The sequence below is a fragment of the Actinia tenebrosa genome, unplaced genomic scaffold, assembly GCF_029948245.1.
Source record: "Actinia tenebrosa isolate PJP-AT-01 unplaced genomic scaffold, QUT_ActTen_1.0 PGA_scaffold2__45_contigs__length_23673736, whole genome shotgun sequence".
Lineage (NCBI taxonomy): Eukaryota > Metazoa > Cnidaria > Anthozoa > Actiniaria > Actiniidae > Actinia > Actinia tenebrosa.
Genome location: NW_028292579.1, coordinates 7171332 through 7189761, shown reverse-complemented (window position 1 = coordinate 7189761; position 18430 = coordinate 7171332). Strand labels below are relative to the sequence as shown.

The 18430-nt window shown below is 36.2% G+C and overlaps 1 protein-coding gene, 2 long non-coding RNA genes and 2 pseudogenes across 3 annotated transcripts in view; 3 read left to right on the top strand and 2 right to left on the bottom strand.

Moving 5' to 3' along the window:
* LOC148909107 (uncharacterized) overlaps positions 1-6985 on the bottom strand; it is a 49156-nt gene extending 42171 nt beyond the window's left edge. The window contains exon 1 of the long non-coding RNA XR_016120346.1: positions 6920-6985. This is a non-coding gene — a long non-coding RNA (uncharacterized LOC148909107). The remainder of the gene's footprint in view (positions 1-6919) is intronic.
* LOC148909109 (uncharacterized) lies at positions 389-1302 on the top strand (annotated as a pseudogene).
* On the bottom strand, positions 1875-4565 carry LOC148909108 (uncharacterized; annotated as a pseudogene).
* Positions 6986-6998: 13 nt separating the features above from the next.
* On the top strand, positions 6999-8743 carry LOC148909106 (uncharacterized). The gene is made up of 2 exons (XR_016120345.1): positions 6999-7201; positions 8384-8743. It is a non-coding gene; the product is annotated as an uncharacterized LOC148909106 (long non-coding RNA).
* A 2855-nt stretch (positions 8744-11598) lies between these two features.
* LOC148909105 (monocarboxylate transporter 10-like) lies at positions 11599-17391 on the top strand. Its single transcript, XM_089033494.1, has 4 exons — positions 11599-11978; positions 12857-13488; positions 14246-14615; positions 15272-17391. Exons 1-4 carry the CDS (start codon positions 11807-11809, stop codon positions 16393-16395), a joined length of 2298 nt encoding a protein of 765 aa, XP_088889620.1. The 5' UTR covers positions 11599-11806; the 3' UTR covers positions 16396-17391.
* Positions 17392-18430: the final 1039 nt, after the last annotated feature.

The following is an 18430-nucleotide window of genomic DNA, read 5'->3' as shown; positions in this document are numbered from 1 at the left end:
GCACCCTCATTGAAAAAGTAATCTTTGAAGGTCTCCCTCTTGGCATCCATCGATGCATTATGTCCAGTTGATGGGACATTAAGAAGCAGGAATGACTCTGTAGAGGACTCTTGGAGCGAACTTCCAGGAATTACTTTTCCATCTTGATCTTGATCTACCAATCCCATAGGGTAGTAGGCGACTCGTGACAAGCTCTGTCATAGGTAATTGTGCAGAACAAGGGCTGTGAATACTATCAATTCAATAGCATTTGGTTGAAGCAGAAGGACAGATCAGAATGCACCATTACCAAAAATACCGGACATTTCGCTCCGGCAGTATTTTTCGACAGCAGTGTTGCGGGGTGAAGATGGCGCATGCCTCCTAGTGTCAAATTTCTCATAACAACATGGCGGAGCGTGGTCGAAGAACCATGAGAGTTGATTACAGGGCACTAAATAGGCTTTCAACTGCCGATTGTGACACTGTTTCTCAATCAAAACAAAAGTATAAATGTGGAGCCAAAATTTACGAGGTGGAGAGGATAATAAGCAAGCGAACAACGTCTACAAAGGTCAGTAAAACTTTGGTAAAATAATGATTCGATTCACAATCACAAACGCTTTATTTTCTTCGATCTTTGTTAAGTTGATACAAATTATATTTGTGTTATTTTTATGCAGGATAACGATTACCTCTTGAAGTGGAAAAACTGGCCCATTTGGACCTGTTCCTGGCAGCCTTTAAGTCATTTAACAGAGTCTTTGATCAGGTTAATATATATAAGTTTAATACTCGTGTAAAGCATATTTCCCACTAATAAAATGCTTTTGTTAAACAATGAAGTCGTTTTTTTTTGTAATAAATTTTGCATATGTATTTTTAGGAGTTATAGTTTTCCTATTATTACACCTGAAAGGCTTCAGCATGCAACAGCCACCTTCTTGGAGGGTATCACAAGTATTCTGAGGTTTAAATCAGTAAAAGCTTTACACAATGCTGATATCCGCATTGATCATGATATAATGAGATACGTATTTAGAGGCCTGGGCAAAAAAGCTGCAGATAACAAATCTATGCTCTATGAAAAATCTGACTTTCATAGGTTTGACCTTCCTGCATACTGGCATTATTGCCTGAATGAACATGGCCAAGGCATTACTGTTGACTTCCCTATTAAGCTTAGGTTAGTCCTTTCATATACAAAGAGTTACTATGTTGTGTAATCTGGCAAATTACAAAAGACTCCAACATCTCCAGTAGAAAAAGTTTTGATTACATTGAACCGGAGAGCCTGTGATCAGTACAATTTATATAGATGAATATGATAGATTATTCACACTAAATACTAAGACAGTTTATTAACACAATTATTTAGAACTATCAAGAGTGGTTTTCATAAACCCGTGAAATACTTTTAGAGAATGTTGTACTTTTAAACTCTAATTATTTTCTGCTCTTGTTTGAATCTGACTATTTCACTTAATACATCTTGTTCAACAGGTTTATGAAAACCATATATTACTACAGCTGAATGGCATTTACAGGTTTAGAATGAGCACTCTACTGGAATTGTAGAACAGAAACATGTATACTGTGTAACAGGACTATATGTACACTTGTTGCAGTTTATTACATTTGTTATAGACACAGTTTTAAAGTTTTGTATAGAAAACTCAAATAAATTAAAATTTTGTTCTTTTTCTAACATTTATAATAATAATAAATAATTTAAATATGATTTTTTTTCTTTTTTTAAGCCAGCAGCTTAATGATAATGGATTAGAATGATAATGATAAATAATTCAAATACAAAAAATAGATTTAAAGATTAAAAAGCTCAGGTATGATAAATAAAAAAGCTTATATTAATTTGTACTTTTAGGATTATCCATCTAAATTACTTTAGTAGTAGTGCATGTTGATGTGCCTTCGGTATCTTTTCTTCTTTTCCTTGATTCTAAAATTTTTTCATCCCACCAATCTTTGTTCCTTTTTGTATACTTTCTTTTTTCTCTTTCATGATGTTGTAGAGCTTTTTGTCTTGCTTCTAATAATAAGATATCATGGGCAGCATCCCATTTGTTTGACTTCTGATAATATATTGCTTTAGCATCATCATTGTTCTTTTCTACACCTTGCCCAGAGAATTGCATTAATGATCCATGATTAGAAATAAATTCTGGTATGTGATAGGGGATGGAATGCATATATGGGGTCACTCTAGCTGTGCCATAGCCAATGCGTTGAGAACCAAGATTACAAAATGAAGTTATCCACTGCTTGGCTTTTTGATGGATATCATTTGGTGTTTGATCATCTGTTTCTGTACTGCGTATTAACTGGTACAATAAATAAAAGTCTTCCCAAAGTTTTATGACATTAGCTTTTGTATCCTCAAAAAGGACATTCATAGATTTTAGCTTTTCAGGTAAAAATTTCATAAGTTTTTTTTGTCTGATCCAACTAGACTTGTCCAGTCTTTCTGGCCACTGGATTTTCCATCTGCATTTAATTTTTCCCAAATAGCAAATGTTATTCCAATGTCATTAATGGCTTCAACAAGTTTCATTAGGTGTAGACCTTAGGCTTCTCCACGTTTTTTATTAAAATCCTCTTTGCTGTTTTTCTCCATTACTTCAATAATTAAGTTTTCAGTAAGTCTGTCTGTTACCCTCAGCATCATGTGTAGCTCATCTAAAATTACATGATCAAGTTCAATATTGAATAATGGTGGATTGATACAACAAAAATTTTCTTTTGACTTTGTGCAGCATTCCTTAATTGATTTTAGTGTTCTCTTCAGTTTATCAGACTGGTAGTATTTTAAGTTGTGTTGCATCTCCAACCTCTTGGATTTATGAATTTTACACCACAAAACGGCATAGTCTGATGTAGCACCACTAAGGCCCATTGAAAGTAGCAAAAATTTTAAATCCCCTCCAAGAAAAAACTCTACTGGTACTTGCTTGTCTCCTAATTTGACTTTTTGAGATTTGATGTGATCCTTTATTTCATCAATAATGTCTTTAAATGAAACCTGGAGAGTTTCATATTTTTCAGGTCCATTTACAATGGCTATTGTGTGATTCCCTTTTGAAGAGCTAAAATCACATGCTTGGAGCAAAGAAAATGACAAAATCATAAATGTTGTTGTCCTTGACATTCTTGCCCCATCTCCACTTATTTTTACTTTGAATGGGCTTTTAGTGGGATCATATGATGGATTTGAATCCAAGTACTTGGTTAAAGACTCCTTTAACATTGTAGCAAAACTGCGCTGGGCACCTGGAAGTGGTCCAGGTACCCTTTCTATGTGGCAAAAAGAATTAAGATCATCCCTCTTTTGCTTTATTAAGTACGATCGAGGAATATCATTGGTGACCAGGCTAAGCTCATGATAACACTCATCACTTACATAGAACTTATCTAGGAGAAATAAAATCTGTTCCAGCCTAGAATGTTCTTCTCGTGAAAGACTTGCATAACGATTTGGCCCTTTAGAGCTGGTACTTTCCCTTTCCTCATAATTCACATTATAAATCTTGTTACCATCACTGGCGTCTTTAAATGTAATAGATGAGATATCCAGCCCAAATGACTTTGAAAACCAAAGAGCACATTGAGCTCTATCTTTTGTTTCAGTTTTCTGGATTTTTGTTTCTCACCAACTTCTGACATTTTCTTTGAAGTGCATGAGAGTTCATTAGCACTTGATGATTCCTCTAATGTCACAACATAAGCTTTGAGTTCCTCATTAAGTGCATCTAAAACTTCTATTTCTTCATCTTTTGATTGTAAAGCCTGTTTCATTTCTTCCAAAAGCTTGTATTTTTCATTTTCTATATCAGTGTACTTCCTTTTCCACTGCTCAAGTTCCATGCTAATGTCTTCATAATCTTCTCTAAGCTTTGTTACTGACACAAGCTCTTTTGTCAGGACACTGAATTCAGCATATTTTTTATCCAGCTCCTTTCTATTTCTCCCTTCTTTGCACTTCTTGTAAAGTGAGAGAACTCTTCCCATTTCCTTTCTTATATTTTCTTCGAGCCGCCCACTAGATTCTTGTGCAACAGCCCAACATCCACCAGGTACTGTAGCATTTAGCAATTCAGTAATGCTAAGGCAGCTTCCATCTGAGGTGTTCTTTGTACTGAATTTTTTACATATTTTAAACAATGGAAATGGTACTTTCACAGTGAAAGCAACTTCAAACAACTCTGCAGATTCTTGATATAAGTAAGCAAAAGAACTCCTTGCACTTACCTCAGAATCAAATTTCAATTTCCAATTGATCGCTTCTTTAGTATATTCATTCAGATATTCAGACATTTTGATATTGGGATTAATAACAAAGTAATCCCACTTCTCATAATAAAAAACAATCTAAGGGGTAGGGGCTTGTCAGTTATCTCATACATCAGATTTACACTTTTATAAATTAGGATATAAAAAAGTAAATACATAGCAATTCACTTTTAAGAGCAACAAGCACAATAGACTATCTAAACTTCTTTACGTTTCAGGCAAAACGTATTATTGAACATTGCTTTATCTTACTACTCCTCATCTCCCCCACACGGTAATTTTTTGTTCACCTTAAAGGCCTGGCTACTGAGGTATAATATGGAGGAGAAAGAGTCGGAGAAAAGAGCTCTGTTGGTGCTTTTATACTCTTTTTCAACTTTTTCAAGTCCTGAAAGATTGATACTTCGACAATGATATCGAATAGCATATGGGGAAAAAGCTGTGGTTTCTATCGAATTTTGCCCGCTCCAAATGAGAACGAATTGGCGTTAAAAATGGCTCTGAGACGAGTGTGTTATGTGAATGATTGGATGTGGAGACCGCAAGACGGATTTATCTCCCTGATGATACAGAATTTTATCTACTTAGGGGACAGTATGACTATGATTTTAAGAGAATGAGTGGTGAAATAGCACATTATTTTTAACAGTATTTTGCCCGAAAAAGACCTTTATGCAGGCATCATAAGTTCAGTCTGGTAAGTGCACTGAAGTATGATAAATCGATCCATAACACCGCAAAATGTCCAAGCCACTATTAACCACTTTATTTTAAGCTTTTTAGTTTTACTACCATATGATCCTTTGTACGGATCCACCATTTTTTAATGCCAGTAAAGATGTTTGCATAATGAGGGGGCCTCCATATTGTCCGGTATTTTTTGTTAATGGCCATCTGTTGGCAAGTATGCCAAAGAGATTTTCTGAGAGCCTTTGTGCCCGACTATGTCGGTAGTTGTAAACCCGCTTATCTTCTGTTAGGCCATGCTGCGGGTATGGCTTCATCAAATGTTTCTTTAATGCAAAGGTGTCATCTCATTATCCTTGAGATTATTTTTCTCTTTACTACCCCTCCAAAGAAAATGAGGCATTTCAAAACCAAGGGTTTGTTCTATTTGTTTAAATCATTTAAAAGCCTAATAATTCCAAATGCAAACTATGTCAAGTGCACTTGAAAAGTCATTGAAAAATATCAATATTGCTGGATATTCTTTAAATTTTCCTGGTTGATAGCATTATTTGAGAGAAAAAGCATAATTAAATATGGCGGCAGGTACTCGTTCTAGAGGCTCAAAAACTGAACAAGGACTACTGTAGGAGCTGAAGGCTTTTCCAACACTCTTGACATAATGAAAGAGTTACTAAAGATACAAGAAGGAACTATCAAGAATTTTATTTCAACAATGTTTGAAACTACAAATAAGAGAATTGATAATATTATTAAGGATGTACAAGATCTGAAATGCAGCCTTGAGATTAGTCAAGCAGAAATTGCTGAGATGAAGGCCACAAATTGTTACAGTCCATTAGAAACGATCGAGTCTAACATTGATCATCTTCTTGACAAGGCAGATGACCTGGAGAATCGGTCAAGGCAGAATAATTTATGCTTTGATGGAATTGACAAAGCTACAGGAAATGAAAGCTCTTCCCAATCCGAGGAGAAACTCAAAGAAATAATCACTGACAAACTACAGTTAGATGGAGACAATATATCAATCGAACGTGCACATAGAGTTAGCAAAAAGAAGCCAGGAAAATTGAGGCCAATCGTAGCACAATTTCTGAACTACAAAGATCGTGATCTTGTACTCAACTCCAAGCGTAACCTAAGAGGAACGCGAATCTCCATTTGAGAAGACTTCTCAGATCACATGAATGCCAAAAGGAAGGAGCTAATGCCCAAACTAAATGAAGCTAGACAGCAGGGGAAGATTGCATATCTAAGCTATGATAAACTCATAGTACGAGATAGGTATTATGGCAGTCAACAACTATCTTCGATGCGCCCACCATTTACACAAGCAGGACCTGGTAGATTCATACCGCAGCTAATGTTTATATATAATCCACAACTTTCTCAAGAACCACCACAAGTGCCAATCAATTCAAGCAATAATGTCAATGTTTCTCAAGACAGAAGCATTACTTGAACAGAATATGCTTTCAGGACAAATTATTACAATATACTGATGATGAACTATATCTCTATCATCTTTACACAGCTAAGTGACATATATATTATTAGTATTACGTTACAATTATTAGCTTCTTTATGATTGATATAATTTACTATATTCTAAATGGTCAGATTAGGGTAGACATGCTAATTCATGCGTAGTAAACAAGCTAAAAAAATTAAAATACAGAGAAGTGAAGATGCAATTATAGAATAAAAAAGTTAATTCTTCATTGTTTAACTAGTAAACATGTATTAGGACATTAACTATGATAATCTGAAAGCGTTATTCACGTGCATTTATTAAAATATTACGAACACAAACTGTAGAACACAAAATTCTAAATTACTAGGCAAAAAATGCTCTTAAAACAAAACAAAATTCATACAGTGTAAGACGATATTCTTAAAACGACAACTAAGTACGTTGATCGAATTTATGAGCATTACTTACCGAGAAGATGGCGATCGAAACGACGGAATTTTTCTCACACCTTTATCCCGCCATATTGGATCATGGATGAGGTAGAGGCTATTTCGCGAGACTCAAAACGACATCCCGAAAATGACGTCACCTTCGTGTTCCCGACGGATTCGCTCCGTCGTACCGACTCGTGACGTGACCAACAACAAACAAGATGACGCCGATGCGTTTCTACTACCTTTCTCTGTGCTTTTCTTATAGCTTTTCTTTTCTTACATGAGGACTACCTCCAAGTTCCGTACAAAAATAAAGGTGAAATTTTAGGCAAAGTATTTTAACAGCAATTGTTTGCAAAATCGTAACAATGTTTTATTATTGTGTCATTTTGGGACTCACGAAATAGTTGTTTTAAACTTTGGACGTTACTTCGCGAGTTCCAAAATGACAGCGCATAATTATTGTGTCATTTTGGGACTCACGAAATAGTTGTTTTAAACTTTGGACGTTACATCGCGAGTTCCAAAATGACAAGCTTTTTTAAGCTCAAATTTTCTCTTAAAATTCACAACTGTACCTCGAAACTATATCCTTTTAGACTTCAGTTTTTTTAATCGATTTACATCTATTTTCATAAACATGCGACCTCGGTGCTCCGGGTTGCACGCTGAAATTTGTTTTTTTTCGCTGTCGTCAATCAAACCTAATCAGTCGGTAACTTTCATATTTTTGATTTGCGGCAGCGAAAACCCAAATTTCAGTGTGTAACTGAAGTTGATGATGCAATAATGTAGGCGCATAGGCTCGTAGGCATGTAGGCGCTTACAGGCTCCTATTCTTGGATGCCTGGAGTGGGAGGGTGGGGGGGGGGGTACTCCTATAAATGGACTATACGGGGATGATGCGATGAAGAGGGTATGGTTTTTTGAGCTTCTTCTTTGATCCAGCCCCGCCCCTCAGAAATTCAACATCCCTACGTGTGTGTGTGAGGAGAGGGGCATGGATAGTTTCTGGTACTATACAATGTTATTTTGTTAATTGTTCATCATAACTAGTATCAAAACTACCTCATAGTCTGAAGTAGGGCAGGGCAGCCAAACCTTTTAGTATTTTGAACCAGAAATCTTCGCTTTTTAAATGAAAAATGATCACCATTGTCCTGCAAAAGTGTGGATAGATTTCTTTAGAGAGATAGTTAAGAGAGACATTGACTTGTTTCTATTCATAACTTAAGTACCTGCATCTTTTCAAGATATTGCCTTTTATCAGCCTTGTTTCTGTCAATACCATGATGACAGCCATAGACCTTTTATGCCATTTATCACAGATGGTATGCCATCAAACTCTATTCTGCTACAAATTGTTGATTTTTTCGAACATTTGTTTTGGTTTTATTTTTATATAAAAAAGATTTAATAAATATCTTTCACATGTAGATAGATTGATAAATCATTCAATTAATTCTATTTTTATTACTTGTTTTATTACTTGTTACAGATAAATATTCCTATCGACTATGTCTCATTTTCTCATTGGACTCTGAAGATGACTTACACTCAGGTTGTGGAAATGTCAATCACCACCAACTACAGTCTTTTTCAAGGCTACACTCACCCGGACAATCACATTTCACACCAAATTCAACTTATTTCTTTCATTTTTCTCTTTCTGTTCTTTCACTTTTGGTGTAATGCAAATTCTTTTAGAATTTTTCATTTCATTTTCCAGGTTAAGCAACATGCTATTAACAAATACTACAGAATGTCTCTGTGATCCATGCCATGTGTATATAATGTCATAACATCTTATAAAGAAAAAAAGTTAATACATATATACTATAAAAATCATTTATTACTACAGTAGTCATAGTTGTGACCTTATAAATTAGAATAATTGTTCTCTTGAATTTTTTCCGGGGACTCTGGGAGGAGGAGGGTAGAGGGAAGGAGAAATGATCATGGAGAGAGCTTAGTATTTTTTAATTAAAAATGCCAACATACCTTTTCTTGCAAAATTCTTGCAGTAAAACACACAGAATTTACTTGTTGTAGCAGTTTCAAATTGTCTAAACACCTCTAAGGCTTCAAGCTCATTCGAAACATAACCAAAATCAGGGGCGAATCCAGGATTTTTTCAAGGGGGGGGGGGGAGGGTCGTAGCATTGATTGAGGTGGTAAAGAGATATAGCAGACCAAAGGGTTAGGGAGACAATTATTTGCTGCAGGCGAGCATGGTTGTTTCAGGTCCCACACACGGCGTATAGAAAAAAAGGCGAGCAAAATGTGCCCAGCACCCCTGTTTTAATAAAACTCGCAATGCTGTTGGTGTTGTCATGAAAAATTATGATAATAAAAAATCACGATGGCTCTCATAGGGGTGGTCGCAACTCCCAAACCCCCCCCCCCCCCCCCTACTTAGATTTGCCACTGAAAATTTGTCTCCAGAGATGTGAAGTTATTCAAATGATTCAAAATATAGTCCATCTCCATCAAGATTTTTACCACATTTCCCGGCAAATTTCTGAAATTTCCACCAAAAGGACCATCCATCATATTTACTTCCGGTTGTCAATTTCCTTCACGCGAAATAGTGTTCATAACTTTGTTTACATTACTTCGCATGAATCAGGCTGACATTGTTTCTTCTTTCAATTAATGGCTAGAAAACGATTTTAATAACAGAAGGTACGACATTATTGAAAGATTCTTATTTTTATTTTAAAATTAATCACGATTTACACGTTCAAACACTCAACAAACGGCTTCAACACGACTTCAACATGGCATGATTTCCGGTAGCTTCACTATCGAGACAATCATTCCGTCGGGAACACGAAGGTGACGTCATTTTCGGGATGTCGTTTTGAGTCTCGCGAAATAGCCTCTACCATTGGATGAACCGAGATGCACGTAGTCACGTGGTCATGCACATCATCACGTGATCATCAAACCTGGGGACGTAAGGGGAGGTGCTTGGGGAGTGAACTTAAACCATATGACAAAAGCAAAAAATATTTTCCCTTTTGAAAGGGAGAATATTTTTCGCATTCGTCATATCCGAATATAGCGACTGCGTAGAGACAGTGAACAAGCAATGAATTACTAGAGCAGATGCAAATGCATATAAAGATAGATCAAACTAATTCATATTTGATACGCATCTTACTTTGGTTCGTCATGTGAATAATATTTGCAAGTCTTCTTTTTATCATCTCAGAAACATTGCTAAAATAAGAAAATACATCTCTTTGAAAACAACTGAAACTCTCGTCCACGCGTTCATATCCTCCAAACTCGACAACTGTAACTCTCTGCTCTTTGGCTTACCAAACAAACTCTTAGATAAACTACAATCTGTACAGAATGCTGCTGCCAGAATAATCACTCTTTCCCATAAACATGACCACATTACACCTATCCTCGTTAATCTGCATTGGCTACCAATTGAATCTAGAATCAAATATAAAATCCTATTACTTACTTTTAAAGCTCTTCATGGCCAATCTCCTATCTATATCCGGGAACTCATTTCAGTGTATAAACCGAACCGTAATCTTCGTTCTGCATCACAAGTTCTTCTATCAGCACATTCTTATAATCTTAAATCTTATGGTCATCGCTCCTTCTCTGTGGCTGCTCCTGAACTCTGGAACTCACTTCCAATATCTCTCCGAAATGCATCAAGTCTTGCCTCATTCAAAACTGAACTTAAAACTTATCTCTTCAAATTAGCATATTCTTTGTAAATAATTTTATTTTGTCGTTGTCTTTGTCGTTTGTTTACTAGCGCTTAGAACAGATTTGTATTTGCGCTTTATAAATAAATATTATTATTATTATTATTATAAATATTATTAATTAGTTAAGGCTCAAAAATCCCCAACTTGAATCATATGACGAAAGCAAGAAATATTTTCCCTTTCGAAAAATATTATTCGCATTCGTCATATCCGATTTAGAATTATTTTGCAACTCAAGTAGTTCTATAAACAACTCTTTCATGCGACAAGACTAGTTTATTTCTTATTCCTTGTTCTTTGAATACGATGAGAGATCGATATTTTATGACGCGAGTAATGATTGAATTACTGTAGATCGTTTAACTTAGTAAAACCATTAGGGTCAGAATCAAAAGCTAAAAGAAAATAAATTGTCTGTGTAAAGAAAAATTTTGATGGCCAAGATTTTCAGAGGATCTTGAAGTATTAACTCACTAATTATTGTAGTCGGTCTGTTGCCATAGAAACGCATTCAGGAAAACGAATCCTAATAACTTAGTGACTTGGCTTTCAGATTTAAAAACACCGGGGGGAAAATATCTACACAAAATGTTTTTAAAAAAATTTCCATTTCGAAAGAAAAGCGACACTCAAATGGTTTCCTGTGAGGCTGTATTTGCATTTGAATGGATTTTCGGCAGGTTTGTTTCGGCTAAACTGTTGAGTAACGCAATACAATGTGGCACACTTCCTCATAGAAGCGTTTAACGACCATTTTCACTTTTCTCAACTCATATTATTCGATCATGGATGATCATAAAAAATTATAGGAGCAGATTTTCAATTGATTTTATGTTTCTACGTACTCTGTTAGCTTAATGAATAGTAAGCGATCAATTCTGTCGTTGGAATTATGCAATAAACGGTAGTCAGTTGTGACGTCACTATTTTTTGGTAGGTTTAACACATAAGACTTGCTTTCAACCGGCTTGAAAAACCGGTTCTTTTTGCTTTTCCAGAAAAACGAGCATTAAAAATGTCGTTATCAACGAAATCAAGAGTCGGTTCTCAAGAGAGAAAGAAAGCTCGTGTCGTTTGGGTTGAGTTTTTAGCTCGTGCGCTAGAAGATTGTCACAAGGGCGACGAAAAACCAACATCCCATATCGAAGAATATACTTGAAATACGAAATACACGTATCAAGATGAAACCTTTGCTGGTAAAGATTACAGAGAGGAACGCAGGCACGTATTGGTCTTGGGTCGTGTGCTTCTCTTCATTTTTCATTCAAGTTCTTGTGATAGGCTTACAGAACTCGTTCGGGACTATATTCGTTTCTTTGCTAGACAAATTTGGCCGCAGTGAATCCGCAACAGGTAGGTCAATCAGTCGATTTTGTTTTTAACCGGTACAATAGAATCATCGTTTTTCAGTGAATCTGTAAGCTAGTCAAATTTTTAAATTTAGTTTTCCGTTCAAAAGCGAAATGGTCCCGATATTGAAGATTTTTCGAATATTCTCTTTTTAAAATGTTCCCATTAAAAAAAGTTTTAACTTTAATATAACTATAAAATTTAAACTTATATAAAATTCAGGAATATAAAGGCTGTTTACAAAGCTGCCATACTTTCTAGCTCATTCTCTGCCCACGTAAATTATTCTTAAAACCAGTCATTTTCGTGCAATAACAGGAAGTAAACCAGATGCTGCTTGAAATAATGAAATCTTTTTAAATAACCGGGTTGACTTGAATACATGAAATATAGATCGCCGATTTTGAATAAAGGCAAACGATATTATAGGCGTTGGTAAAATTTTTTTAACCACTAATAATCGGAATCAATTTGACGGACAGACGGACGGAGGGAGAGGGAGAGAGAGGAAAAAAGAGGGATGGATGGGTGGGTGGATAAATAAAGTAGAATAAACAAATAAAATAGTAAGAGAAGGAGAGATAGAGAATGAAATATGGAAATAAATGGGAAAAAGGGACCATGAATAAATGAATGAATGACTGAATGAAGAAATGGAAATAAATAGGAAAAAGGGAATAAATGAATGGAAATAAATAGGAAAAAATAATTAAATTAAAAAGTGAATGAATAAGTGAATAAAAAAAATTGAAATAAATAGGAAAAAGGAAATTAATTAATGAATAAAGAAATATAAAACGAAAGAACGAGAGAGAAAGAAAGTAGAAAGAGAGGTTGATATTGGCGTTGATTGCATGGATTAATACATCTTTTTTTTTCAGTATGGGTTGGTACTACTGCTATTGGCCTCACATACTTCTGCGGCCCTCTGTCTACTTACCTCTGCAAGCGTTTTGGTTGCCGTATAGTCGCCTGCACGGGTAGTGCCTTACTAGCGATCTCTGGATTCCTAACTTCTTTTGCAAACAGTATAACAACGATGTACTTTACATTTGGTGTGCTGAATGGCATTGCTTCAAGCCTGCTATTCTTCTCATCACTTGGGGCTTTGATAGAGTACTTTTACGTGTATTTACCTTTAGCCAGCGGGATTTCAGTGTCAGGTTCAGGAGTCGGTACACTGATTATTACACTTCTGCTTCAACAACTCCTCTCAAGATACGGAGTAAAGGTTGCCTTCCAGATCCTGGCAGGGATGTCTGCTTTCTGCTTCTTAGCTGGTCTATCTTATGCACCTCTGAAGAGTTCTAAAGAAAGCAATTTAAAAGAACCAATCAACGACTTTCATGAGAAGACTTTAAAGCAAATAGACAGTAATGACGGCAAGCAAAATATTAGGGGATGTTTGAGATTATTCAAGTTAGGAAAGCATTGGAAGAACAAGGGGTTTGTCGTCTGGACGATTGCCATGACTCTTATTATGTTTGTTTGCTATATCCCGCTGATGTATCTTGTAAGTATTATCATTATTATTTTTTATTATTTTTTTATTATTATTCTTTTTTTTTTTTCCTTCTTCTTACTGCATTTATTGCTTTTTCTTATTTCACATCGTTTTCACTAATAGAATTATCAACATCATTATCATCATCATCATCATCATTATCATTATTATAATTATTATAATTATTATATCGCCCGGAAACAAGCTGCGCATTTACACAAAAGAAAAAAAGTTTGCTTGCTGTGCTGTGTGCAGTTATAAAAGCACTTGGGGAATGGCAGAACACTCGGAAAGTATGAAGAAGCACTCCTATACGCGTCGTGCTTCTCTTGTGTCCTGCCAACCCCCGCGTGCTTTATAACTGCACACAGCACGCGCGAGCGTTTTCTATTACTTCATTATTGCTTCATAGTTTTAAAAAAGTAAAAAAGTATTTTTCCACTTTCATATTTTCACAGTTACGCCCAACACAGCCCCAGACGTATGGGTTTCTGGCTTCGTGAAAATGTGCGCGTTTTATTTAGAACAATAAGATGACATGTACACTTAACAGCTCTCTTCCCACACGCACACTTTAAGAAGTAATAAAAATATACTTCGTCTCGGGTAATATCCGTTGATATTGCTGATGAGTGCACGCAGCAATTAGTCATTACTCAGCTTCATATCCATTAATGTGGCTGAGTATGATCATGATTTTCGATCTGTTTAAATCTATATACCATTTTGAATCAAATAAAGTTAACCAAGATTGTTTATGCTGTAGGTACTAATAGCAGAAGACATAGGTGTGCCTCCCTCCAAGGGTGGGTTCTTGATCAGCATCTTTGCTATCAGCTCGACAACGGGCAAGTTATTAGTTGGAAAGCTATCCAATGTCAAATGCGCAAATCGTCTATGGATAGCACAGACTTCACTACTCCTGATGGCCGTCTCGACGTGTCTTCTTCCCCTTGCCAAGTCCTACAGTGCTTTGGTTGCTTACTGTGTCGTGCAAGGATTCTTCGATGGCGGTTATACAGTATCAATTGGTTTAATAACTAATGATATTGTTGGCAAGGAATTGATGGCCGGCGCTGTTGCCAGTGTTTACTCTGTTGTCTCGATACCAATGACCGTTGGACCAGTAGTAGCGGGTAAGTTTTCTCACATTCATTTCTTGTACAAAACCCAAGTGATTCTAAGTAGAAAGAATTCTAAAATAAGCGGGCCTAAAATCACTAGACCCAAACAAGTTAGCTACGCATTTCATAGACGTCTCAGTGGCGGGCGTGATATCATAAATTGTTGCACTAACGTTATTTTGTAAAAGCTGCGATCTGTAAGTTGGAAAGCCTGTTGTCCGCCATCAAACTGCGTGTCTACAGGTCACAGAATTCCGATTCCCTTGGATTATTATTGGATTATGTTTGCGCGTTTTGAGGACTTTCAGTCTCTCTAGGAAAAGTTCATAAATTCTTAACTAGCATTAGATGATGTCTGCATGTAAAACGTCTGTCGCCCGCAAACAATTTGCGCATTTCCAATTCTCTTTTAACATACATACATACATACAACGTGGCCAACTTAATTAAGAAAAGATCGTCTTCGCTCAATTATTATATCGTGGTGCTGTCGTGTACCATCAAGTTGCGTATCATGGATTTCCAATTCCCGTCGTTGGATCAACCTATTAAAATCAAATTAGTGCGTTGTTACTGGTACTCATCAGTAATGACAAATCGCGTCTCTTCATAGCAAAGAAGCGCACCAGTATCGAAGATTGATTCTTTTATGTTTTCTTTGACAACAGGTGTTCTTTATGGCCATCTTGGTGATTACAATGCTGTATTCTTCCTTTCGGGGGGTCTACTACTCACTGGTATGACTATTATGTTCCTCATTCCTTGGCTGACTCCACCAACCCTAGCAAAACCCAACTTAGAACAGGATCTCACTACAGTAAAAAGTAAAGCTTTTGGTAGCTTTGTCAATGGAAATCGATACGACTTGTCGTGCGTCGATGAAAAACATATGGCAAATCTGTTGGACGAGAGTGTCGCGCATCATTTACTAGAGAGAAACAGAGCCTTTCTTGATGGCAGCACTTCAGATTCTCAACGATCAAGCTTTGTTCTTTTCACAATTGTCTCTGAGAACGATCAGCGCGATATTTCAGCTTATTCCAGTTTTCAAGACTTGGCGTTATCAAATACTGACACTGGACCTAATTTCTCCAACTCATTGAGAAATGTTTTCTATGGATCTCACTCCAGCTTGTTCTCAACGAACCACAGTGTTATAGAGGCTCCACATCTAGAGTCTATACCTGAAGTACTGTTTGATTCACGTGCTTCAGAGACCTGTGTCCTTATTCATAACGAGGGGACCTTGGAAACAGTCCGGGAATCTGAAGAGAAAGAAACAGTGAAGACGTTTGTTGAAGAAGAAGGCGAAAAGACGTCAATAACTAATATCGACATTGAGGTTACCGATAGCTTGGATAACTATAATCATGATTATGAAGACAGTCGCACTAAGGAGACAGATGTGTCTGACAAGGTTCCCCATGAAGGGATAGCCGAGGAAACATTCGCAAGCAATTTAAGCACCTCTGACTTGAGTTGTGACTCTAATAAAAGCTCTTCTTCTCAGTTGTCGACTGGAACAGCTGACAGCGGATTCGTTGAATGGAAAAATGACTTTTTAAACAAAAGATCCGTTAGTAGCTCAAGCGACAGATTAGTACGAAAGCCTTCGCTCTACAAAGACATTCCTTTTCATTCTTACAGCTGCACTGACGTCTCTCTTCTTTCGCAAGCAGAAGGAACTAACGACAAATTACACAAGACAAACCTGAGTCAAGATTTGATTGACAGGTGTCAATCTGAGATAGACGGCATCGATTCCTATAGCTACAGCGAAACATCCCTTTAATCGGAAGAAAGTTATAATGGACTGAATAAGCAAGGCAACGCATCAATCGAGTGTCACGAATTTATTGACAGCCACCTTGCTGAGGAAGACCATTACGATGACATTGTTCTCAACCTTCAACCTGAAGCGCCAGATGAACTCGCTAATGAAGGATGTGGAGATCTAGACATACAGAAAAATAACGGCTGATATAGTTAACTTTAATTCGTGCATGTTGCGGAGAGCAGGGGGGGAGGGGTGATAGTGGTTTTAAATATTATTACAACAAGTCCAAATATAGAATTTTTGAAATTGAAGAGGGTCAAGAATAATATATAAAAAATAATGAATAATTTTTTCACGCAAATTAAAGGGAAAAATTAATTTTAATGTTGAAAGAGAAATATATAACAATATCATGCGATAAAAAAATGAGTGATATGGTAGGCAATATTTGTAATGCTATTTAAATATAACCGTATTTTTTGTATAATGATATTCAAAGTATTATAATCTATAAAATAATTATTTTCTTTAAAACTGACGGAAAATATATATAAGATTATTTATTTACTTGGCTAATATAATGCGGAGGTATTTATATAATGAACGGTGAAGAGACATCTGAAAGAAATAATTTGAATCAGAAGTTGTAAAACTATATGTGATCAGTATTTTTGTAATATTTAAATTTAAAAAAATAATTTTGATTTAAGAAGTATATGAAGTATGCAAGTCTCGTTGCGTGTCTCTTATGGTTTGCACTCTGCTATTCATAAAAAAGAAATGCAAAAGTTTTTAGTCAAATGTTTGATGTATCAGAAGTTGTAAAGTATAGGTGATATTTTTATGATATTTTCTATCAAAAGAGGAAATTTTGATTTAAGAAGTATATGAAGCATGCAAAAGACTTATTGATGCGTATTGCAGAGTACTAAATATTAAGCTCTTGTGGTTTGAATTTTGTGTTATTTATAAAGAAGAAATGCTAAAGTTGTAAGTCATGTGTTTTATGTAATAAATATGAAGTGTTTTATTACAGCGTGTTAAATTATGATTTATCAACTTTTGTGCTCTTACCATTTGTTGTCCACTGGCCCACACCATATGACGTATTCCCGGCCCAAACACCAGGAAGACGGATTGGCACATCTTTTTGACTCAAGACCACTGCTTTAAGGCGTTAGGATAGCTAGTGCTAGAAGAAAAAACCATATTGCTGAAACAGGGATAACTAACAGATTGATTTATGAGCTTTATTCTACCTACCCTAGTGAGGCGGAAAAGACGACTGACCCCTCCCCCCTAACCCCTAAACGCGGTTGTTGAGATAATGAAGAAATAGAAAACGCGCCCGCGTGCTTGTGCAGTTATAAAGCACGTGGGGGGGGGGGGGGGAGGGGTTGGCAGAACTCTAGAGAAGTGTTAGGAGAAGCACGACGCGTAGCAGGATCCAACCCCCAAGTGCTTTATAGCTACACATAGCACATTTATCACGGTTTTTTTTTATATTTCTTTTATGAAATATAAATAACAATAACCGTTATTTTAGATAGGAATTACGCAACTGAAAGTGCGCCCGCGTGCTGTATGCTCTCATAAAGCACGCTCTCTCAATCAATCAGAACGCGAGATTTCTAACAGTTACTTTGTAAACACTAGTAATGACCGATACCAGTTAGGAGTGTTGCTGCACCACTCACAGTCCTACTGGGATTTCAACTTTATTACTAACCATAGTCTCACATTTGGAACCGTTTTAAAATATGACACTATGACGTCACAGCTGGTTCATAAACAATTGTGCAATTTTATAGTTGACGAATCAACATGTGAGTTTAGTGTTGTTTCACATAAAATAATAGTGTAGTATAATGCACCCATCGGCGAAAGCCGAAAATATAATCAGCTTCAGCCTGCTCTAACAAATATAATGTTTTATTATTATCGCGAGACGTTTTCTTTACGATTTCCTCGAAACGGAAACCATTTGAGTAAGGAGCGCTGAATATTAATATCATTATTAACATCGTTGTTGTTACAAAAGAACATTATT

Bases quoted from the DNA above. Each gene is read 5' to 3' on its own strand.
- LOC148909105 (XM_089033494.1), top strand. From the start codon at position 11,807: ATGAAACCTTTGCTGGTAAAGATTACAGAGAGGAACGCAGGCACGTAT. The intron at 11,979-12,856 runs GTAGGTCAATCA...TTTTTTTTTCAG, and splicing joins CCGCAGTGAATCCGCAACAG to TATGGGTTGGTACTACTGCT. The intron at 14,616-15,271 runs GTAAGTTTTCTC...CTTTGACAACAG, and splicing joins CGTTGGACCAGTAGTAGCGG to GTGTTCTTTATGGCCATCTT.